General features: G+C 41.3%; 1 protein-coding gene across 1 annotated transcript in view; it reads right to left on the bottom strand.

Annotated features, from left to right (window-relative positions):
- GRIN3B (glutamate ionotropic receptor NMDA type subunit 3B) overlaps positions 1 to 18185 on the bottom strand; it is a 91101-nt gene that overhangs the window by 13724 nt on the left and 59192 nt on the right. The window contains exons 4-6 of the mRNA XM_089673580.1: positions 12204 to 12349; positions 4790 to 4905; positions 1416 to 1567 (exon numbers count right to left, since the gene is read on the bottom strand). Coding sequence (XP_089529706.1) covers positions 1416 to 1567; positions 4790 to 4905; positions 12204 to 12349 — 414 coding nt within the window. The remainder of the gene's footprint in view (positions 1 to 1415; positions 1568 to 4789; positions 4906 to 12203; positions 12350 to 18185) is intronic.

Raw genomic sequence — 18185 nt, 5'->3', positions numbered from 1 at the left:
TTGCTAGGTCTTACTTTTGGGGTAGGTCTTACTTTCGGGGAAACACGGTATATGTTAATGCCTTGATGCTGACATCTACTGGCAAGTCAGTGTTATTACAACATATTTGTTACTGTGTTTCGGAATGGTATAACCCAGATCCCCTGTATGTTGGTGCTATTTAGGTTAATCCTTAGATAGAACTCTTCAGGGCTTTTTTTCTAGGAGAATAGGTGCAGGAACTTTCCCCTTCTGAGTCACCTCTTGTTTCCGACCTTTACCCACCACTGAGCATTGTCCCTTAGATTCACCCCCAAACCTTCCTAGTACCAACACTTTTAGAAAATACAGAACCAAGTATCCATTTCTAGAGCCAAGTAATTTGTATAGAACTGGTTAATGATAGCAAGAAAAGCAGTAAAATTGATCCCCTGCAGCCAGCAACAGAAGATCCTCCCAGCAACAATGGATTTCCTGCAACAAAATACCCCCCAGTATCAACAGATCCACCCCAGAAACAATAGACCTTTGCCACCAACAATAGATCTTCCAGTAGCCAGCATCAATAGACTGTCCAGCAGCAAGCAACAATAGACCCCTCCCTCATCAGTAGATCCATCCCATCAACAATGGACCCCTGAGGAACATAAGACCCCTCCCCGCAGTAACAATAGATCCACCCAGCAACAATGGATTCCCTGCAACAAAAAATCCACCCCAACAATAATAGACCCTTGCAAGCAACAATAGACCCCTCCAGCACACTCCAGCACCCCTTGTCGTTATATAAATTCAGTGCCCCATTCTCCCTGAAAAAAATCCCTGGACCTCTGTCTTCTTTTTCATGTTCCATACACACAGACAGTGTGGTTCCGCTCCACCCCTTGCTTCAGCAAAGCCTGTGAAACCAGTAAGTGAGAGAAGAGAGCCACTGCAGACAGGCACAGTGCTGGATCAAGTGTAGGCTCAGCTAAGTATTGCGGGGTTGAGGGGGGTGATACTTTTACCTAAACATTTTTTACCTTGCAAGGAATGTATTAATGTAAAAAATGTTTAGGCTTTACAACCACTTTAAAGGATGTTCCAATTAGAAAAAAAATCACAAGTCAATGTACATAATATCAGAATGTTTGCACCTGGCACTTTTGCTGGTAAGCTGCAGCAACGACATCAATGAATGTCACTAATTTCTGTAGCAGCTAAGAACAATTCCATCAAATAAAAACAAAATACAGGAAGATTTTTTTTCTAGGCTTGGATGGAACTACCTTGTATGCATTGGCTGCTATGCTGTTTGGAAACTGGAGGCGCAAGACATTGTCTGAGACTTGGAGGTCTGCTACATGTGCAAAACCTTCTTTCACTCTTTGCATCCAAAAACTAAAAGCATAGTAATAAACTATGGCAATATTTTCAGCCCTAAAAAATATTGTTACCTCAGTCACAGCAAATACCCGCTTCCCGCATGGCACCATTTTGTACCATTTGTCATGCAAAGTATCCATGAATCCAGATGATTTGTAACGACTTATAAACTCTGAAATATTAGAGGTTAAGGCAGAGTTTTGGGGTAAGCCAATTCCGTATCCTGTAAAATTGAAAGACATGAAAATGTGTAATAAATTGGCTTACACAATATCACTATGTATTACATTTAAAAAAAAGTGACTAGTAACATATGCTACAGCGCTTTAAATAATTTTCATATTTCATTTTCAGAAATAAAGAATTTTCATATATTTTGCATATTTAAAGCACAAGCATTCAGTCTAGTTCTTACATGTTCCCCCAACCTCAAGGGAAACGGTTATCATAAAGATTCAGAAAAGACTTGAGGCACTAGGTAAGGCCTAATTTTACTTTTTTACTTTTTCTTGAAGAGCCCTGACTGATATAAGTATCTTTGCTGTGCCTTTATCCTGCCTGCAGCCACTTCTCCCAACTATCACGCCAAGGTTTGCAAATTATGCCTCTGATACTAACTGAGGTAGTGTATCTTTGTCATGCACAGCATGCGGGGATTAGGAGGAGTGGGAGGAGAAATGAAGTCGGCTAGGCTCTGATATCGTGCCCACTCTGTTTTAGCATCTGATCTTCTAGAACTGCTGTGAGAGAAGAATGGTATGCTTATTAGATTCAGAGCTTTAGATATTTTTTTTCCAGGGGTGAGGTTTAGCCTCCTGCACCCAGAGGAGAATAGTAAGTATGTTCATAGTGTGCCACAGCGAACTGTGGGTGCATGACACAGAGTGCAGGAGTATGTAACTCATAAGGTGCAGAGGCCAGGAGAGTAATGCATAGGGTACAGGGGTTCAGAAGAGCATAACATACACAGTGCAGCAGTCAGAAGTATGTAACTCACAAGGTGCAGATGTCAGGAGAGTAATGCATAGGGTACAGGGGTTCAGAAGAGCATAACATACACAGTGCAGGAGTCAGAAGTATGTAACTCACAAGGTGCAGATGTCAGGAGAGTAATGCATAGGGTACAGGGGTTCAGAAGAGCATAACATACACAGTGCAGCAGTCAGAAGTATGTAACTCACAAGGTGCAGATGTCAGGAAAGTAATGCATAGGGTACAGGGGTTCAGAAGAGCATAACATACACAGTGCAGGAGTCAGAAGTATGTAACTCACAAGGTGCAGATGTCAGGAGAGTAATGCATAGGGTACAGGGGTTCAGAAGAGCATAATACACTCAGTGCAGGAGTATGTAACTCACAAGGTGCATCAGTCAGGAATGTGTTATGTACAGAGTGCAAGGGTCAGAGATAGGTAACACCAGGGGTGGACTGACAACTCCTGGAGCCCCCCCGGCAATAGGGGATCATGGGGCATCTCAAGGGGCCCCCTACTGACCCCGGGCCCTCAGGCAGTGCCCAAGTGCTCGAATGGTCAGTCCGCCCCTGGGTAACACACAGAATTCTAGGGACAGGAGAGCATAACACACATAGTTCAGGGATCAGAAGAACATAATCCACAAGTTAGTAAACAGAGAACAACAAAAAAATTACATTCCACCCCAAGCTCTTTTCTTTGCCTCTGTGATTGCAAGCTCCCAGTCCTGCATGGAGTCCCTCTAGAATTCTGGCCTTTTACAGGGATCTAATGTATTTAATAATGGAGTGTAGAGAACAGAAAGAGCTAGCAAACAGTGTTATATTACTAGTTTAATAATATAATAATAGCTTTGCTAGGTTTATTTGTTCTCTCTCTAAATGCCATTCTCTGCACTGCCCTTAGTATTCTGGGGCATTGCAGTATTATAATACTTGTAGTAGTACATGTTTTTTGTTAATAGTAATACCAGCTAGAGAGCCAGACCAGGTCATCAGAACGCTGTTGGTGAATTCAGCAGGTAGTAACTGGGGTTGGAAGCGAATACATGCGAGCTACAGAGCCTTGGCACGCTGATATTCTGTAGTTCTACAAATTTTGAGAGCCCCTATAGTAGAGGCACATGTATTTAATGGATAGACCAAGGTAGCTTACGCATGTATTTGCAAATATGTGCTAACTAAACCCCTTTTTTTAACGCATACTGTTAGGTTAATGCGGTCTGTTTGCAGGCTAATTGGCAAGTTGAGCCAGGAAGTTTTGTTTGACATGTGTTGCCCTTCCATGTGCTCCTTGCTGTGAAGGCCAGTTATAGATTGGGGCAGTGGCCAGTTTTTCTACTGTTGAATTGTTGGTCGAGGGGGCACACTGGACACCTTAGCTGCCATTGTGCTACATGCTGGGTGTCCAGTGCGCTCCTGTACCTTTAAGGAGAGGTGGGCTCCCTCAGGTTCACCTGCCCTTGGTCTATCCATTAAATACATGTGCCTTTACTATGGGGGCTCTCAAAATTTGTAGAGTTAGGAACTACAGAATATTGGGGTGCTGTGACGAGGCTCTGTAGCTTATGTATTTGCAAATGTGTGCTAACTAAACCCCTGTTTTTAACACATACTGTTAGACAGGTTAATTTGGTTTGTTTGCAGGCTGGTTGGCAAGTTGAGCCAGGAATTTTTCTCTTTTGTTGTTTTACTGCATATACAGACTGATTTTACTGTTGTGGGTTTAGTAACACTTTAATATAGAGAATGCATTATGGTAAAAAACCTAAATCCTTTACAAGCACTTTAACAAGGGTAATGGTCGGGCTGGGAGAAATTAAATGTTCATTAAAGCTTAATTGCCTCCAAAGTAAAAACAGAAAAGTTAGCACAAGGGACATAACTTATAGGCAGTAGGATGTGTCCTTTGTGCTGATGCCTCGTCCTCTGTCCATGCCCCGCCACCTGTTCCACCGTAATCTTCTGTCTTCTTGTCAAGAGAGCCCAACTATGCCCACCCTTTCCACCCAGTTGCTTCATTTAAAGAAGCCATATTACAGCTTGTATAAATGAAATAGAATGTAAGAATGGAATACGGGTGGATGATTGATAGCTATGCTCCTTACATTCATAGATGCTGTTTCATTCGTAGGAGCTGTAATATGGCTTCTATGAATGGAGCAGCGGGGCAGAAAGGCATAGTAAGGCTCTCTTAGTTGTATTAACCCCACGCATTGGAAGACTAGGCTGGCAGTGGGGGGGGGGGGGCATGGACAGAGGAAGATTTCACCTAGTAGAAGAGGCATCAGCTCAAGGGACACATCATACTGACTGTAAATTATGTCCCTTGTGCTGATTTTTCTGTTTTTTTATTTTGGATAAACTTAGGCTTTCAATTTGTAGACATGCATATATGTGGCTTGGTGTGGCCTATCTAGTAATATGACCTTGATAAATAGTGTTTAAGACCTACAATTCCACTCTGAATTACCTTCTATTGCAAAGGGCTTCCCCACAGTCAGCAGTTTGCAGTCTGAATCTATGGATACCTCGTAATCCAGCAAAGCTTTATCCATGATAAAAGCATTAAGGATCGGGGGGTCTGTTCTGAAACAACAATACCAAATTTCATTTTTATTCTGATGGTTCTATGTATGTATTGGTTAATACATTTTACATTATAGCTTTACTTTAATGTCTCTACATTTTAATACCTCTCACTTATACATGAAAATCTTTTCATCCACATGAATCCACTGCCATAGATAGTAACATTTTCCAAATGTTGTCCAAAGCACATTAATGTAGTATATGAATTTTCTTTTTCAGCAAAGCTGACCATAGACATTAGAGAGAGATCTGATGATAATGAGATCTGGTCACTTACAGACCTTTCTTTTTCCTGGCAAAAACACAATCACACTTATTTTATACTGTATATGTAAATATGTAAGCAACTTAAACATCCCCAAAGAGAGAAGGCTGTAGAGAAAAAATATGTGATTTGTCATCTTTGTTCTTCAGTTTTTAGCAAGTGTAAGTCATGCCAGTCATCTAACACTGCTATGGTATCTCATGTTCATGTCAATGGTTTTGTGCATGGAAAGTTAAAAAAATCAGTCCATCCAACAGTGATATTTCACTTATAAACAGTGTCTGGTGGACTTAAATGTCTGCAAAGTGAAAACAAAAAGAAAGCACACCAACCTTGCACATTACCTCAATAAAAAACTGTGATTTTATGAAAATGAGATATACAGTTGCAAGAAAAAGTATGTGAACCCCTTGGGATTACGTGGAGTTTTGCATGAATTGGGCATAAAATGTGCTCTGAATGGCATCTAAGTCACAACAATAGAAGAACACTTTCTGCTGAACATAATACTACACAAACATTAGATGTTGCCATGGTTTAATTGCACATAACATGTAAACATTCACAGTGCAGGGAGGAAAAAGTATGTGAACCTTTGGACTTAATAACTGGTTGACCCTCCTTTGGCAGCAATAACATCAACCAAAAAACTCCACGTAATCCCAAGAGGTTCACATACTTTTTCTTGCAACTGTATACTCACAAACAAGCAGTATACAATCTTAAACTCCCTAGCGGTCTGATTATGTCCATATTTCTGTGCTCAAAGCGGTATTTTTTTTGCATGGAAATATGTATTTTTTTTATTGTAGGCCTGTACTTTTTAGGAATAACTCACTGAAATCTGTCCGAACAAGAGTGTAGTAAACATCCCGGGTATGTTAAAATTTGAAGCTCGAAATTATAAATTATAATTTAATAAATAATCATAAAAAATAATAATATAATATAATAATAATAAAAATGTAATTCAATAATATAATCAAACCAACAACACTGAAATTTGAAATATAGCGCCAAGTTCGCACATCACTGAGCAAGGTCGCAAAATCGTTTTCAGTGTCTGATGACGAATTTCCCCACGAATCATTATCACTCAATTCTGCAAGTGGTTCTGATTTACTATTGCTGTTCTCCAGCTGGTCTAAAACTGATTTTGACCTAAAGGGATGTTTTTTGGACGCCATGGACGTTTCTCAGTTTCTAGGCAGAAAGAACAGTAAAAATGCAGGCAGGGCACAGGACAAAGCACTAGGGACAAAATGTATGTGAAATGGTTTGATACAGTAATGTTATACTATGTGATTTTAGTGAATTTAGTGAATGTCACTTTTTGTCATTTTCAAATTTCCCGCCGTTCCGTCCCCATACGTCCCGACGCTCACAGGGGACGGAACCCAGATGACAGATGCTGGCATCCGCCGGAGGACATTGCCGAGTGTAGCTCGGGGTTACTGCTTGTGGTACTAAAACTTTACCCCGAGCTACAGGACTATACCTCCAGGGAGGCTACAGGACAATTGAAGTGCAAGACCAGTACGAATCACATCAAGAGGGGAGACTCTCAGAGTTTGGCTGACGCGTTTCGAAGGGGGGGTCCCTCCTTCCTCAGAGCATTGGTGGATGAACTTCCTTAGTGGTCTATCCATCCACCCACCCTTGATCTGGGTCCCTGAGCGCAGGAGGTGTTGCTTCTGTATTCCACGGACTTAAATCTCTTAAAGTAGGTCTGCCTTGACAAAAGTATGAGTGCTGCCATTGCCACCCCCTTCTTAACCTCTTGCCGTCCGCCTGCTGTTTATAAACGGCAGGGCGGTGGCAGTCCAGGGGCGGGTTGCCGTTCCTAAACGGCACCCGCCTTTTCTAGCTGTGCGCGCTCCCTGGGAGCGCGCACCACCGCGATCCGGTGCCCGCTGGGTCCTCCGGACACAGTGAAACACCGATCGTCGGACGGGACCTCTGTACGAGGTCCCGATCATGTGATCACTGATTGGCGAATCAGTGATCACATTCAAAGTAGTAAGCAAGATGTCACTTGTGACATCATTGCTTACTACGTGTGAAATCTGTGAATGATCACACAGGTCACATGGTACAAGGCTATTCACAACAGCCTTGTACCATGTGACAAGCTGTGACCAAACACAGCTCACTCAATACTTCTCAATGACTTCAAGAATGCAGACAGAGAGAAAGAGAAATGATTGCTTTTACATCCTATATGGGTGTAAAAGCAATCAGTGTAAAAAAAAAAAATCTTCATCACCCCCCACAAGTAGTACAGTGTTACCATGGTGACACTGTACTGCTAGGGTGACAGTATGTAAAAAAAAAAAAAAAAAAAAAAAAAAAAAATAATAATATAAAAAAAATAAAATAAAAATGTAAAAAAAATGTTTAAAAATTATACTTTTTGGTTATAAACTAATTTGGATTTTTTTTTTTACTAAAAAAATAACGAAATAAATTTTGGCCAAGATTTATGATGAAATATTATTTATTTGCAAAATTTTATTTAAAAAAAAAAAACACTTTTTTTCAAAATTTTTGGACATTTTCATTTACATAGTAAAAAAAATAAAAATCCCAGCGGTGAATAAATACCACCAAAATAAAGCTTTATCTGTCTCAAAAAAATGGTAAAAAATTCATATGGGTACAGTATTGCATGACCGCGCAATTGTCATTCAAAGTGTGATAGCGCTGAAAGCTGAAAATTGGCCTGGACAGGAAGGGGGTAAAAGTGTCCGGTCTTGAAGTGGTTAAAATGCTAAATACCTGACTGAGACTGATTTGATATTCCAATCACAGCCCCAGAACAAACATCTTATCAATGAGTGTTAGAACTATTTATCTCTATACTAATTCTGGGTTAATGATTCAGTCAGCATTGAAGTCAGAGCATCAGAAAGATAACCAGGGAACTATAATTAGTAAAGAAGAGTTTATTCATTGCAGCTTTTATTTATCTGTTAAAAACCCCTTGCTTTAATATAGTGAATATTCCAATAGCAAGATCTCCCTGCTATACTATCTGACTCTTTTTCTGTTCATGTGGGAGACTTGGGTGGTCCCTCCCCTTTTTATGTCCAAACATCTCTGGTTGCATTTCTAATAATATCAAATAAACAGAATGTTGACAGGGAAAGCAGTACTCCCTCATTATGGTAAAAGTAAGTATGTAAACCCAGGAAAGCACAGAGATCTTCCCAAGAGTTACAGGAATTTGTCAGTTGGTTTAACTCCCATTATATAGCAAAAATGAAAATATCAGATTTAAGGAGAATGACCCTTTATGTTGCAAAGTGCAGCAATTAATAGCAATCAGCTGGAATTTATTGTTCACGGTTCTTACCAAAATTAATAGAAATTTCATGCGTCAACACTGTTGCTCAGATTTTTCCTTTTAACAGAACCCTACATGTCAACCTCAAAACTGCAAGTGCTTTTTATAACATAACCTAACTTTGTTTAAAAAAAAAACAAAAACAAAGTAAAAAAAAAACAGAAAAGAAATCACACACATTGGAGTTGATTTACAAGAACTAGAGTGCAAAATCTTGTGAATAGAAACCAATCAGCTTCCAGGTTTTTTTTCTCAAAGCTTTTCGGTAATTGAACAAGCTGAAATTAGAAGCTGATTGGCTGCCATGCACTGTTGCACCATATTTTGCACTTTCCAGTTTTTAGTAAATCAACTCCAATGTGTCAGGAAGGAATTTTTTTCCCTGCAGGAGCAAATTGGATCATGCTTTGCTGGGTTATTATACCTTCCTCTGGATCAACTGTGGGTATAGGATTATAATTTTTTTTTTTTTAATGGTTGAACTGGATGGACTTTTGTCTTTTTTCAGCCAGAATAAATATGTAACTATGTAACCCCAATGTATATTATTGCCATTCAAGCTGTTTTGGAACTCAAAGTTGCCATGATTTTTCATAACTTTCAAAGTAAAGATTTGTGTTTATGTATAGTGTCAGTTTATTGTACGCTTCTTGTGTACTTATGCTTCCAAAAATCCTGTTCCCCTGCTCCTAAAACTAGCTCATTTTGTGTCCAATAACAATGCACGGCACTTGAGGACAAATTAATTAGATCTATTGTAAGGTTCTGTGAGGGTTTCAAAAAGAAACTGATGGCTGGAAATATATCACAGTATTTCTTCTCCAGCAGTAGACAGAGTGTGATAAATCAGCCCTAAGCTCAGACTGATCAACTTCAATGGGGCCTTACTGTGTGACAGTGGGTTGACATTTCTACTCTGACAGGGAAAGAATGCAAATGATTAAAATAATTCATACCTAGCCACAAAAGGCAAATCTGCATCATTCTAACTAGTGTTTTTTTTTTTAAGCATACTTACCTAGATGGATGCACCATCGATCCGATGATGCATCTGTCCTCCGCTGGCTCTAAGGGTGAGAATTGAGCAACACCGCTGATCACTCAGTTCTCCCTGCCGCTGTGAGCAGAGAGCTGGGACTTTCAGTCACCTCTGTCTGCTCTGTTCCCCTCTCCCTGCAGTGCTCACTGGAGTTCTGGGCTGTGGAAGGGGAGGGAGCTGATGGCAGATCGCTGAGAGGCTGAGCCAAGTGCTGGTTCAGGCTCCTGGATTGACCCTGACCATGTGGTTGAAGTCTTTCCTCAGCCTCGACCAGCTGAGTGACTTTAGCCCGCTGTCGGCTGACAAAAAAAGGATTGCAGAAGTGCAGAACGAACTGCACTTCTGTAATTCACAGGGAAAGTACAGTCAAATGAGCTTTGGCTATACTTCTTCTTTAAGAGTAGATAGATTCTTACAAATGCCCGTTCTTATCCTGTTCTTTTATAAGGTGTACTTCCCAATAACTGTCCTAGCTGTTTTTATGTTAATATCTACACAGTGCCATGCTTTTTTGAGTAGCCGTTGCCCCTGCCCGTCCGTCCTATAGCAGAAGCACTGCTACAGGGCGGCACGGGTGCGGAAAATCACGTATATATACATGATTTTGCATTTCCAGGTAGGGGGCACACGCACGCATGCCGCCCTACCCGCGCTGCCATTGGCAGCTACGGATGTCAATCACCGTGTCCCAGATGGAGATTCCTCGCCTACACCCAGTGATCACCGAATAAAACTGACGGGAGAGACCTGTATGTAAACAACACAGGTCTCTCTTCTGCCAGCAAGAACATGCTGCTGTGTATTTCTCTGCACAGCAGAGAAATACACAGAAGCATATTTCCCTAGTAAAACACACACAGCACATTATGTAAAATAGCACACAGCACAGTTAACCCTTTGATCGCCCTAAATGTTAACCCCTTCCTGCTCAGTGGCATTAGTACAGTGTCAGTGTTTGTTATTAGCACTGGTCACTGTATTAGTGTCATTGGGATGTCAGTGGCAGTTAGTCAGTTCCCACCCAGTGTCAGAATGCCGCCGCAGTCCCGCCATAAGTTGTTGATCGCCGCCATTACTAGTTATTAAAAAAAAAAATACAAATAAAAATTTCAGTATATATACCACCATTTGCAGACACTATAACTTTAATGTAAACAAATTAATTTACATTCTTTATGTCACAGAATACATTTTGGCCTAAATTTATGACGAAATTTGATTTTAAAAAAATTTTTTGTGGTTAATAGCAAAAAGTAAAAAATATTGTTTTTTTGCTCAAAATTGTCAGACTTTTTTTTTAATAGCGCAAAAAATAAAAACGCACAGGCAATCAAATACCACCAAAAGAAAGCTCTATTTGTGGTGGAAAAAGGAAGTAAATTTCATTTGGGTGTAGCATTGCATGACTGCACAATTGTTAGTTAAAATACCGCAGTGCCGTAACGCAAAAATCCTCTGGAGGGCAAGTGGTTGAAATATTGCCTACATTTTCTTAGCCTATAATATATTTTGGCTTATCAAGAACACATTTCATGCAACTGCCCAAGGTTGATGGCTGCATACTGCTTTCTATAGATGTTGTATTTGTGTTTATCATACCATGATGTTACAATAAGGGAGATGTAGTCATTGGCAGTCCTATGAATATGTTGTTTAACCTACTCCATATGCTTCCTTTGGTTAGGCCTGGTGCCCTGTGTGATTATGTGCTGTTATTCCACATAGAACTAAGACTGCGATGCATTGTGCATATTAATATTAGTGTCCTGTTGGGGATATTAAATGTTGTGTTATGGACTGCTGATTGGCTGTTATGGACTGAGCCATCCATGTCTCTCACGTAAATGCCAAACATAATATGTTTTTGGAGAAGTTTTTTTGTGTTATGGCCTATTCATCCTACACACAAGCCTGCACAAAGACTCTACAAATGTATGCCCTTGGCATTGCCTAAACCCATCTTCCTGCTGAAGTCTGATTTCATTTTAACTCTGTTCTGGTGAATCAACTCACATCCAAATCATGGGTAGAAATTGAATCTCTGAGGTCAGCTTCTATTTATGTAGTTCTTCTCTACAACAGCAAGTGTGGGCACAGTCCTGCTGCATGGACAGGTTTTCTATTTTTCGGGCCACTGAGTATAGCTGTAGATCTTAAATTCTCATTCTGTATGATTTTGAGACTAATGTACAGTAGAACTAAGACTGCGATGCATTGTGCATTTTAATATTAGTGTCCTTTTGGTGATATTAAATGTTGTGTTATGGACTGCTGATTGGCTGTTATGGACTGAGCCATCCATGTCTCTCACATAAATGCCATGGACAGGGTTTCTATTTTTCGGGCCACTGAGTATAGCGGTAGATCTTAAATTCTCATTCTGTATGATTTTGAGACTAATGCATAGGAAACATGATGGATTTTTAAAAGCGATTGATTTAGATGTGCTGGAGATGTTGTGGTGCAGGATAACATATAGTAGGTGACTTATTTGAAGAAGATTACGTAACGTTGGTACTGATCAGATGTTTAGCCTTCTATGTCCCTGATACTTTTGGCCTTTTCTTAATTAAACACTGATGCCCCCACATCATATTATATTGTCTAACAGTTGTGCCCACCCTGTCATTGAAATGCCTCCTCACTTTAACATTTGGACTCCATCTGAGGTGGATGGGACGCTGAACCTTCGCATGTAGCTGTGCATTTCAGGAAAACTTTTTTTAATGTATTGCTCTGCGCTGCTTTCCCACACCGTTCCGAAACGGAAACCCTGAGAAGGATGATGAAGCTGAAATGAAAGAAATATAATTGTCATGCAAAGTCTGATTACACATTCCTTAAAAGTAATTCCCATATATTTTGTCTCATGGTTTTACAAGATGAATTTTCAGTCAAGTGCAATTCATTTTTTACATTATATCGTAAGACTGCAGATTCCCTCATTTTTAAAACTAAGATGATGCCCAGACCAAACCTCTGCTGCAAGAACAATTAAAGTCACTGTTGGATATTAATAATGTAATATTAATATATAGCAAAGCCTGTTTACCAGTGACCTAATTAAATGGAACCATAAATCCAGAAAACCTGTCAGTGCACTATAGTACTAAATAGATTGTAGTACAACAATGCAGGCAACTAGCAGAGCTTGCACGTGCCCTATGATGTCTTCTAGCATGCCCCAGCACCATGAATAATGGAGTGTAATAAAATGCAAATGTCAACACTTTCTGGTGACTCTAGGAGTGGGCTTGCTTCCCCCATCTCCTGCACCGTCTTAATAGCCACAAAGGTCATCAATTTACGTCCACTAGATAGTTACAGTAGGCAGGATGGGGCTGGCCAACTTCACACTACCAAATAATATGAAAATTATTAAAATAAAATTCAAATAGTAAATTAAAGTGTTAATAAACCCACAACAGTAAAAATCAGTCTGTAGATCCAGTAAAGCATGCTTGTTATATTCACTGTGGAACCTAAGGGGTTAATCCTCCACATTGTGTAAAAAGGATGTTTGATCCTGTCTTTTCTGATTCTCCCCCTCTTCCATTATTCCCTAAATATCTCCTGATAAAACAGAGGTTTGGAGTCACTCTGCACATGCTCAGTTTAGTGTGTATTGTTATAGAGGTTTCTTTTTCTTGGCAGAGTGCATGTGATCAGCACTGGGCCAATCAGCACTGTCAAGACAGAGGTTAGGAGTCCTGCATCCTCCTAGAGGAGAATGAAAACTCCTCCTACAAGCTTTAACCAGTGCTCTGCTGGACTTTGATAGAAGTCACAACGACTGCTCCAACTGCTGATGAGAAAAGGTATTTAGCAGTTTATATTTACTAAAATAATGGCATTACCATATTATTTGTAGTATGGGAGACCAGATACAGTGAATGCACGGTCCTGGGTTTAGTAACACTTTATTATAAAGTGATATTAAAATCTTTTTTACCTAAAATGAAAAAAGAGGCTTATACTCACCTGCTCTGAACAAGGATATTGGACAGATTGGTCCCTTACCTCATCTACTGGGGCCCCCTGCCAACACTGCCCACTCCTTCTCTCCTGAATATGCATTCATAGCAAACTGTGTGCTATGGGGGCACTCTCCCAAGCTGGGTCGTGGACATCCATAGACACACACAGTGTGGCTCGGCAACCCCCCCATCAGATCCCTCCTCATGGGATTTGATTGACAGCAGCAGAAGCCAATGGCTCCCACTGATATCAATCTGTCCTGTGATAGCAGAGAGAGAGACCAATGCTGCTGCAGACCTGCTGAATGCTGAATCGATGTAGGACTCAGGTAAGTATGGGGGGGGGGGGGGGGGTTGGTGGACAAACAACATTAAGGAAGGAAAACCTTTGACTTTAAAATCATTTTAAAATATTTATTTCAAAATATAATTTATGATTTTATAGGTGCATGGGGGCAGTCACATTTGCTGACTGCATACTCCCTGCTTTGTAGTGCTACACAGGGGTTGTGCTTTGTTGCTTCTTCTCACAATGCAAATCAAAGAGTTGGACAACTCAGTGAAAACAATGTACTCCCTGTGCAGCAGATACTGTATCTTCACAATTGCAGATAGGTTGAATTAAGTTAAATACAGGAACCCTCTACATATCATGTATTAGCAAGGGAACAGTACAACCATTAAGGTAATACTGACACAAAAGAAACCACCTCTAAAGTGCTGTGAGATACACCACTAATGTATTTAATTACTGCAATAATAATTCCAAGTAGGTACTCACTACAAATTGCTGTACTTTCTGTTTAAGCTAAGGGAAAAGCCATCACTTTTAGATGGACTTACTTTGCCTTAAAAAAAAAAAAAGGATTTTGCTTGCCTGGCATAATCTTTGGTTTCTTGTAAGAGGATGTAATTTTGTTTAATGTATTGGTGGTTCAGTATTGTCTTGCAGTGTCAGCTACTCTACTGCTGAATTTCACAGACATTTTGCATGGAGTCCTTAACAACTCCTGTTGCCAGAACACTTGCATACATACACTATATTGCCAAAAGTATTGGGCCAGCCCTCCAAATCATTGGATTCAGGTCTTCCAAACACTTCCATAGCCACATGTATATAAAATCAAGCACCTAGGCATGCAGACTGCTTCTACAAACATTTGTGGAAGAATGGGTCGCTCTCAGGAGCTCAGTGAATTCAAGCGTGGTACCGTGATAGGTCGCCACCTGTGCAATAAGTCCATCCGTGAAATTTCCTTGCTACTAAATATTCCACGGTCAACTGTTAGTGGTATTATAACAAAGTGGAAGCAACTGGGAACAACAGCAACTCAGCCACAAAGTGGTAGGCCATGTAAAATGACAGCGGGGTCAGCGCATGCTGAAGCACACAGTGCGCAGAAGTCGTCAAAGGTCTGCTGAGTCAATAGCTAAAGACCTCCAAACTAAGTTCAGATTAGCACAACAACAATGCGTAGAGAGCTTCATGGAATGGGTTTCCATGGCCAGGCGGCTGCATTCAACCCTTACATCACTAAGTGCAAAGCAAAGCGCCGGATGCAGTGGTGTAAAGCATGCCACACTGGATTCTAGAGCAGTGGAGATGTGCTCTCTGGAGTGACAAATCACGCTTCTCTGGCAATCCGATGGACATGTCTGGGTTTGGCGGTTGCCAGGAGAACGATACTTGCCTGACTGCATTGTGCCAAGTGTAAAGTTTGGTGGAGGGGGGGGGATTATGGTGTGGGGTTGTATTTCAGGGGTTGGGCTTGGCCCATTAGTTTCAGTGAAGAGAACTCCTAAGGCATCAGCATACCAAGACATTTTGGACAATTTCATGCTCCTAACTTTGTGGGAAGTTTGGGGATGGCCCCTTCCTGTTCCAACATGACTGCGCACCAGTGCACAAAGCAAGGTCCATAAAGACATGGATGAGCGAGTTTGGGGTGGAGGAACTAGACTGGCCTGCACAATCTGACCTCAACCCGGTAGAACACCCTTGGGATGAATTAGAGTGGAGACTGTGAGCCAGGCCTTCTCATCTGACATCAGTGCCTGACTTCACAAATGCATTTCTGGAAGAATGATCAAACATTCCCATAGACACACTCCTAAACCTTGTGGACAGCCTTCCCAGAAGAGTTGAAGCTGTTATAGCTGCAAAGGGTGGGCCAACTCAATATAGAACCCTACGGACCAAGACTGGGAAGCCATTAAAGTTCATGTGCGTGTAAAGGCAGGCGTCCCAATACTTTTGGCAATATAGTGTACTTGACCAAAATTGGTGTGACTCGAATGTGATTTTGCTCCAGTACCCTTCTAAAAGCTCATTCTGCACATGCAGCTGGAGGTGGATCTGGTATGACTGACACCTATTCTGTAGGGTTGCCATCTCTATGGGATTCACCTGGACAGTCCAGGTTTTGAATCATGTGTCCGGGTTTCAGACAGCCTGAAACCCAGACACAATATTCCAGGTTCGGCAACCCGTTCCTCACAATCTACCAGTTGATCGCAGGTGACTGGTAGATTGCTGTCTGGGCTTTCTGACCCATCATACCAGAGCATCAAACAGAGTACAGTGCAGATGGACTTCTTGTAAAGTTGTAGTTGCGCTGGTATCCAGAGCAGGCAGCCGCAGACGGAACAGGAGCAACATAAGCCAATGCCTCTTCTGTAGCATTGACTCCTGTACCAGACAGAGTGATACCAACTGCACTCCACCTCTTATTTATTTATTTCAGGGACTTATATAGCGCTGTTAATTTACTCAGCACTTTACATATATATTGTACATTCACATTGGTCCCTAACCCTCAATGGGTGTATAATCTAAATTCCCTAACTCACATTCATACATACACAGGACAATTTAGAGAGAAGCCAATTAACCAACCAGCATGTCTTTGGAATGTGGGAGGAAACTGGAGTACCCTGAGGAAACCCACACAGGCACAACATGCAAATTCCAGGCAGGTGGTGCTGTGGTTGGGATTCAAACCAATGACCCTAGTACTGCCAGGCAGAAGTGCTAACCATTTAGCCACTGTGTGGCCTTATCCCTGCTAGCAGTCTCTAGAGCGGTGCCAGCAGCAAGAAAGAAGAGGTCTTCAGGTTAGTGTCAAGCAATAAGCTGGGCATAATAGTATAGGGCTGCTTTCAAACTGATGAGCTGTGGTTTGCCTGCACTGTAGGTGCAGTGCAGTGTACCTGCAGTTTTTCTGTGGGTTAGCTGGGCTTAGCCATAGACTTCTATTATATCCTACGGGTTTGGTGCGCTTTCTGAAAGCACTAACACCTTAAGGCCAGTAAGGGCTCATTTGCAGTTTGGGGGGGGGGGGGGTGGTAAAACTCCATACTCAAGATGCATTTTTACCTTCCCCACTGTGACCAAAGCAGGAGTTATACACCTTGTCACTCTTGGTGTGTGTACCACCCACAAGCATGACCCATACAAATTAATTAGGCCGCTCTGCAAGCACCCTGTAACCTTGTGCAATACAGAAACCATGGGTTAAAGCGGGTGGTGAAGAGGATGTGTTACCTCCTCTGCACCTGCTTTAACGCTTTGAACCCCGCAGAATCAAGCAGTTGCTTGAATGGGTCATGTTTGGTGGGTGCTACTCCCACCAAGCATGACAGGGCTTATAACTCAACAAGGGGTATTATTCCTGCATGTATACACCTTTGGCTACTGCCTCTGCAGCTAAAGGGGGTAGGGAATAGGGACGGTAAAACAGTGGCTCAACTGCATGGTTTTGCCACCTCCCTACCTCATGTGTCAGCAAGTCCTAAGGGTGCTCTCGCCGAATGCAACTCAGGACTCATTCACAAGTGCAGCAGGCACTGCTGCTCCTCTGAAAAGCTATCCGAGTGTGTTTGACAGGTAGGATGGAGCCAATGTTGCCTCCTCACCAACTGATATAAACCTATAATTGCAGAGCAATGCACATGATTGCAGCACGGTAGTACAGCAATTAGAGGTTTAAATGAGGCGTGAGGAGGCATCATTGGGCAACACTGTGCCAGGTGATCTGTGACTTCTCCCATGTTGTTTAGGTAGATCTCCATCTCTTTAATGTTGCCTACCCCTGATCTGAACTATATTTCATCCTGCCCCTTCCCTTGGCATAAGGATTATGCCATTTAGGAACATTTTGAGTTGCACTTCTGTTGCAGATGGATTATACTGTTGTCAAACACTGTGCTTTATTGAATACAGCTGCTGTTATTTTACTTCTACAAATACAGCATCTATTCTCATTGTAGTGTTAAATCTGGCACTCCTGTGACTCATACCATCACTGGTTTAATCCCAGAAAACACATTCATTTGTTATTCCAGATACAGTATATTCTACAACTATTTTAGTAAAGCTTAGCCCTCATGCACATTTGACGTTTTTACAGCTGCTGGTTTTGGGGTTTTTTTCTACAGCTAGTAAACCCCCCAGCATGTTATCCTATGTGTTCATGCACACATAGACTGCAATCAACGTTTTTTGGCTGGGATGTTTTTTGGCTGGAAAAAACCCAGGACTAGTGGGTTTCTAGAGGAGTTTTTTAGCTGTAAAAACGTTCTAGTGCTGAAAAACATGGCAAAACGTAATAAAACTCTGCAAACTGTCGTTTTTGGACTTTTTTTTTGCAA

Source organism: Staurois parvus, unplaced genomic scaffold, assembly GCF_062004578.1.
Source record: "Staurois parvus isolate SC_StPar_1 unplaced genomic scaffold, SC_StPar_1.0 ptg000141l, whole genome shotgun sequence".
NCBI lineage: Eukaryota > Metazoa > Chordata > Amphibia > Anura > Ranidae > Staurois > Staurois parvus.
The sequence above is the reverse complement of the archived record's forward strand: the minus strand, read 5'-3'. Positions and strand labels throughout refer to the sequence as shown.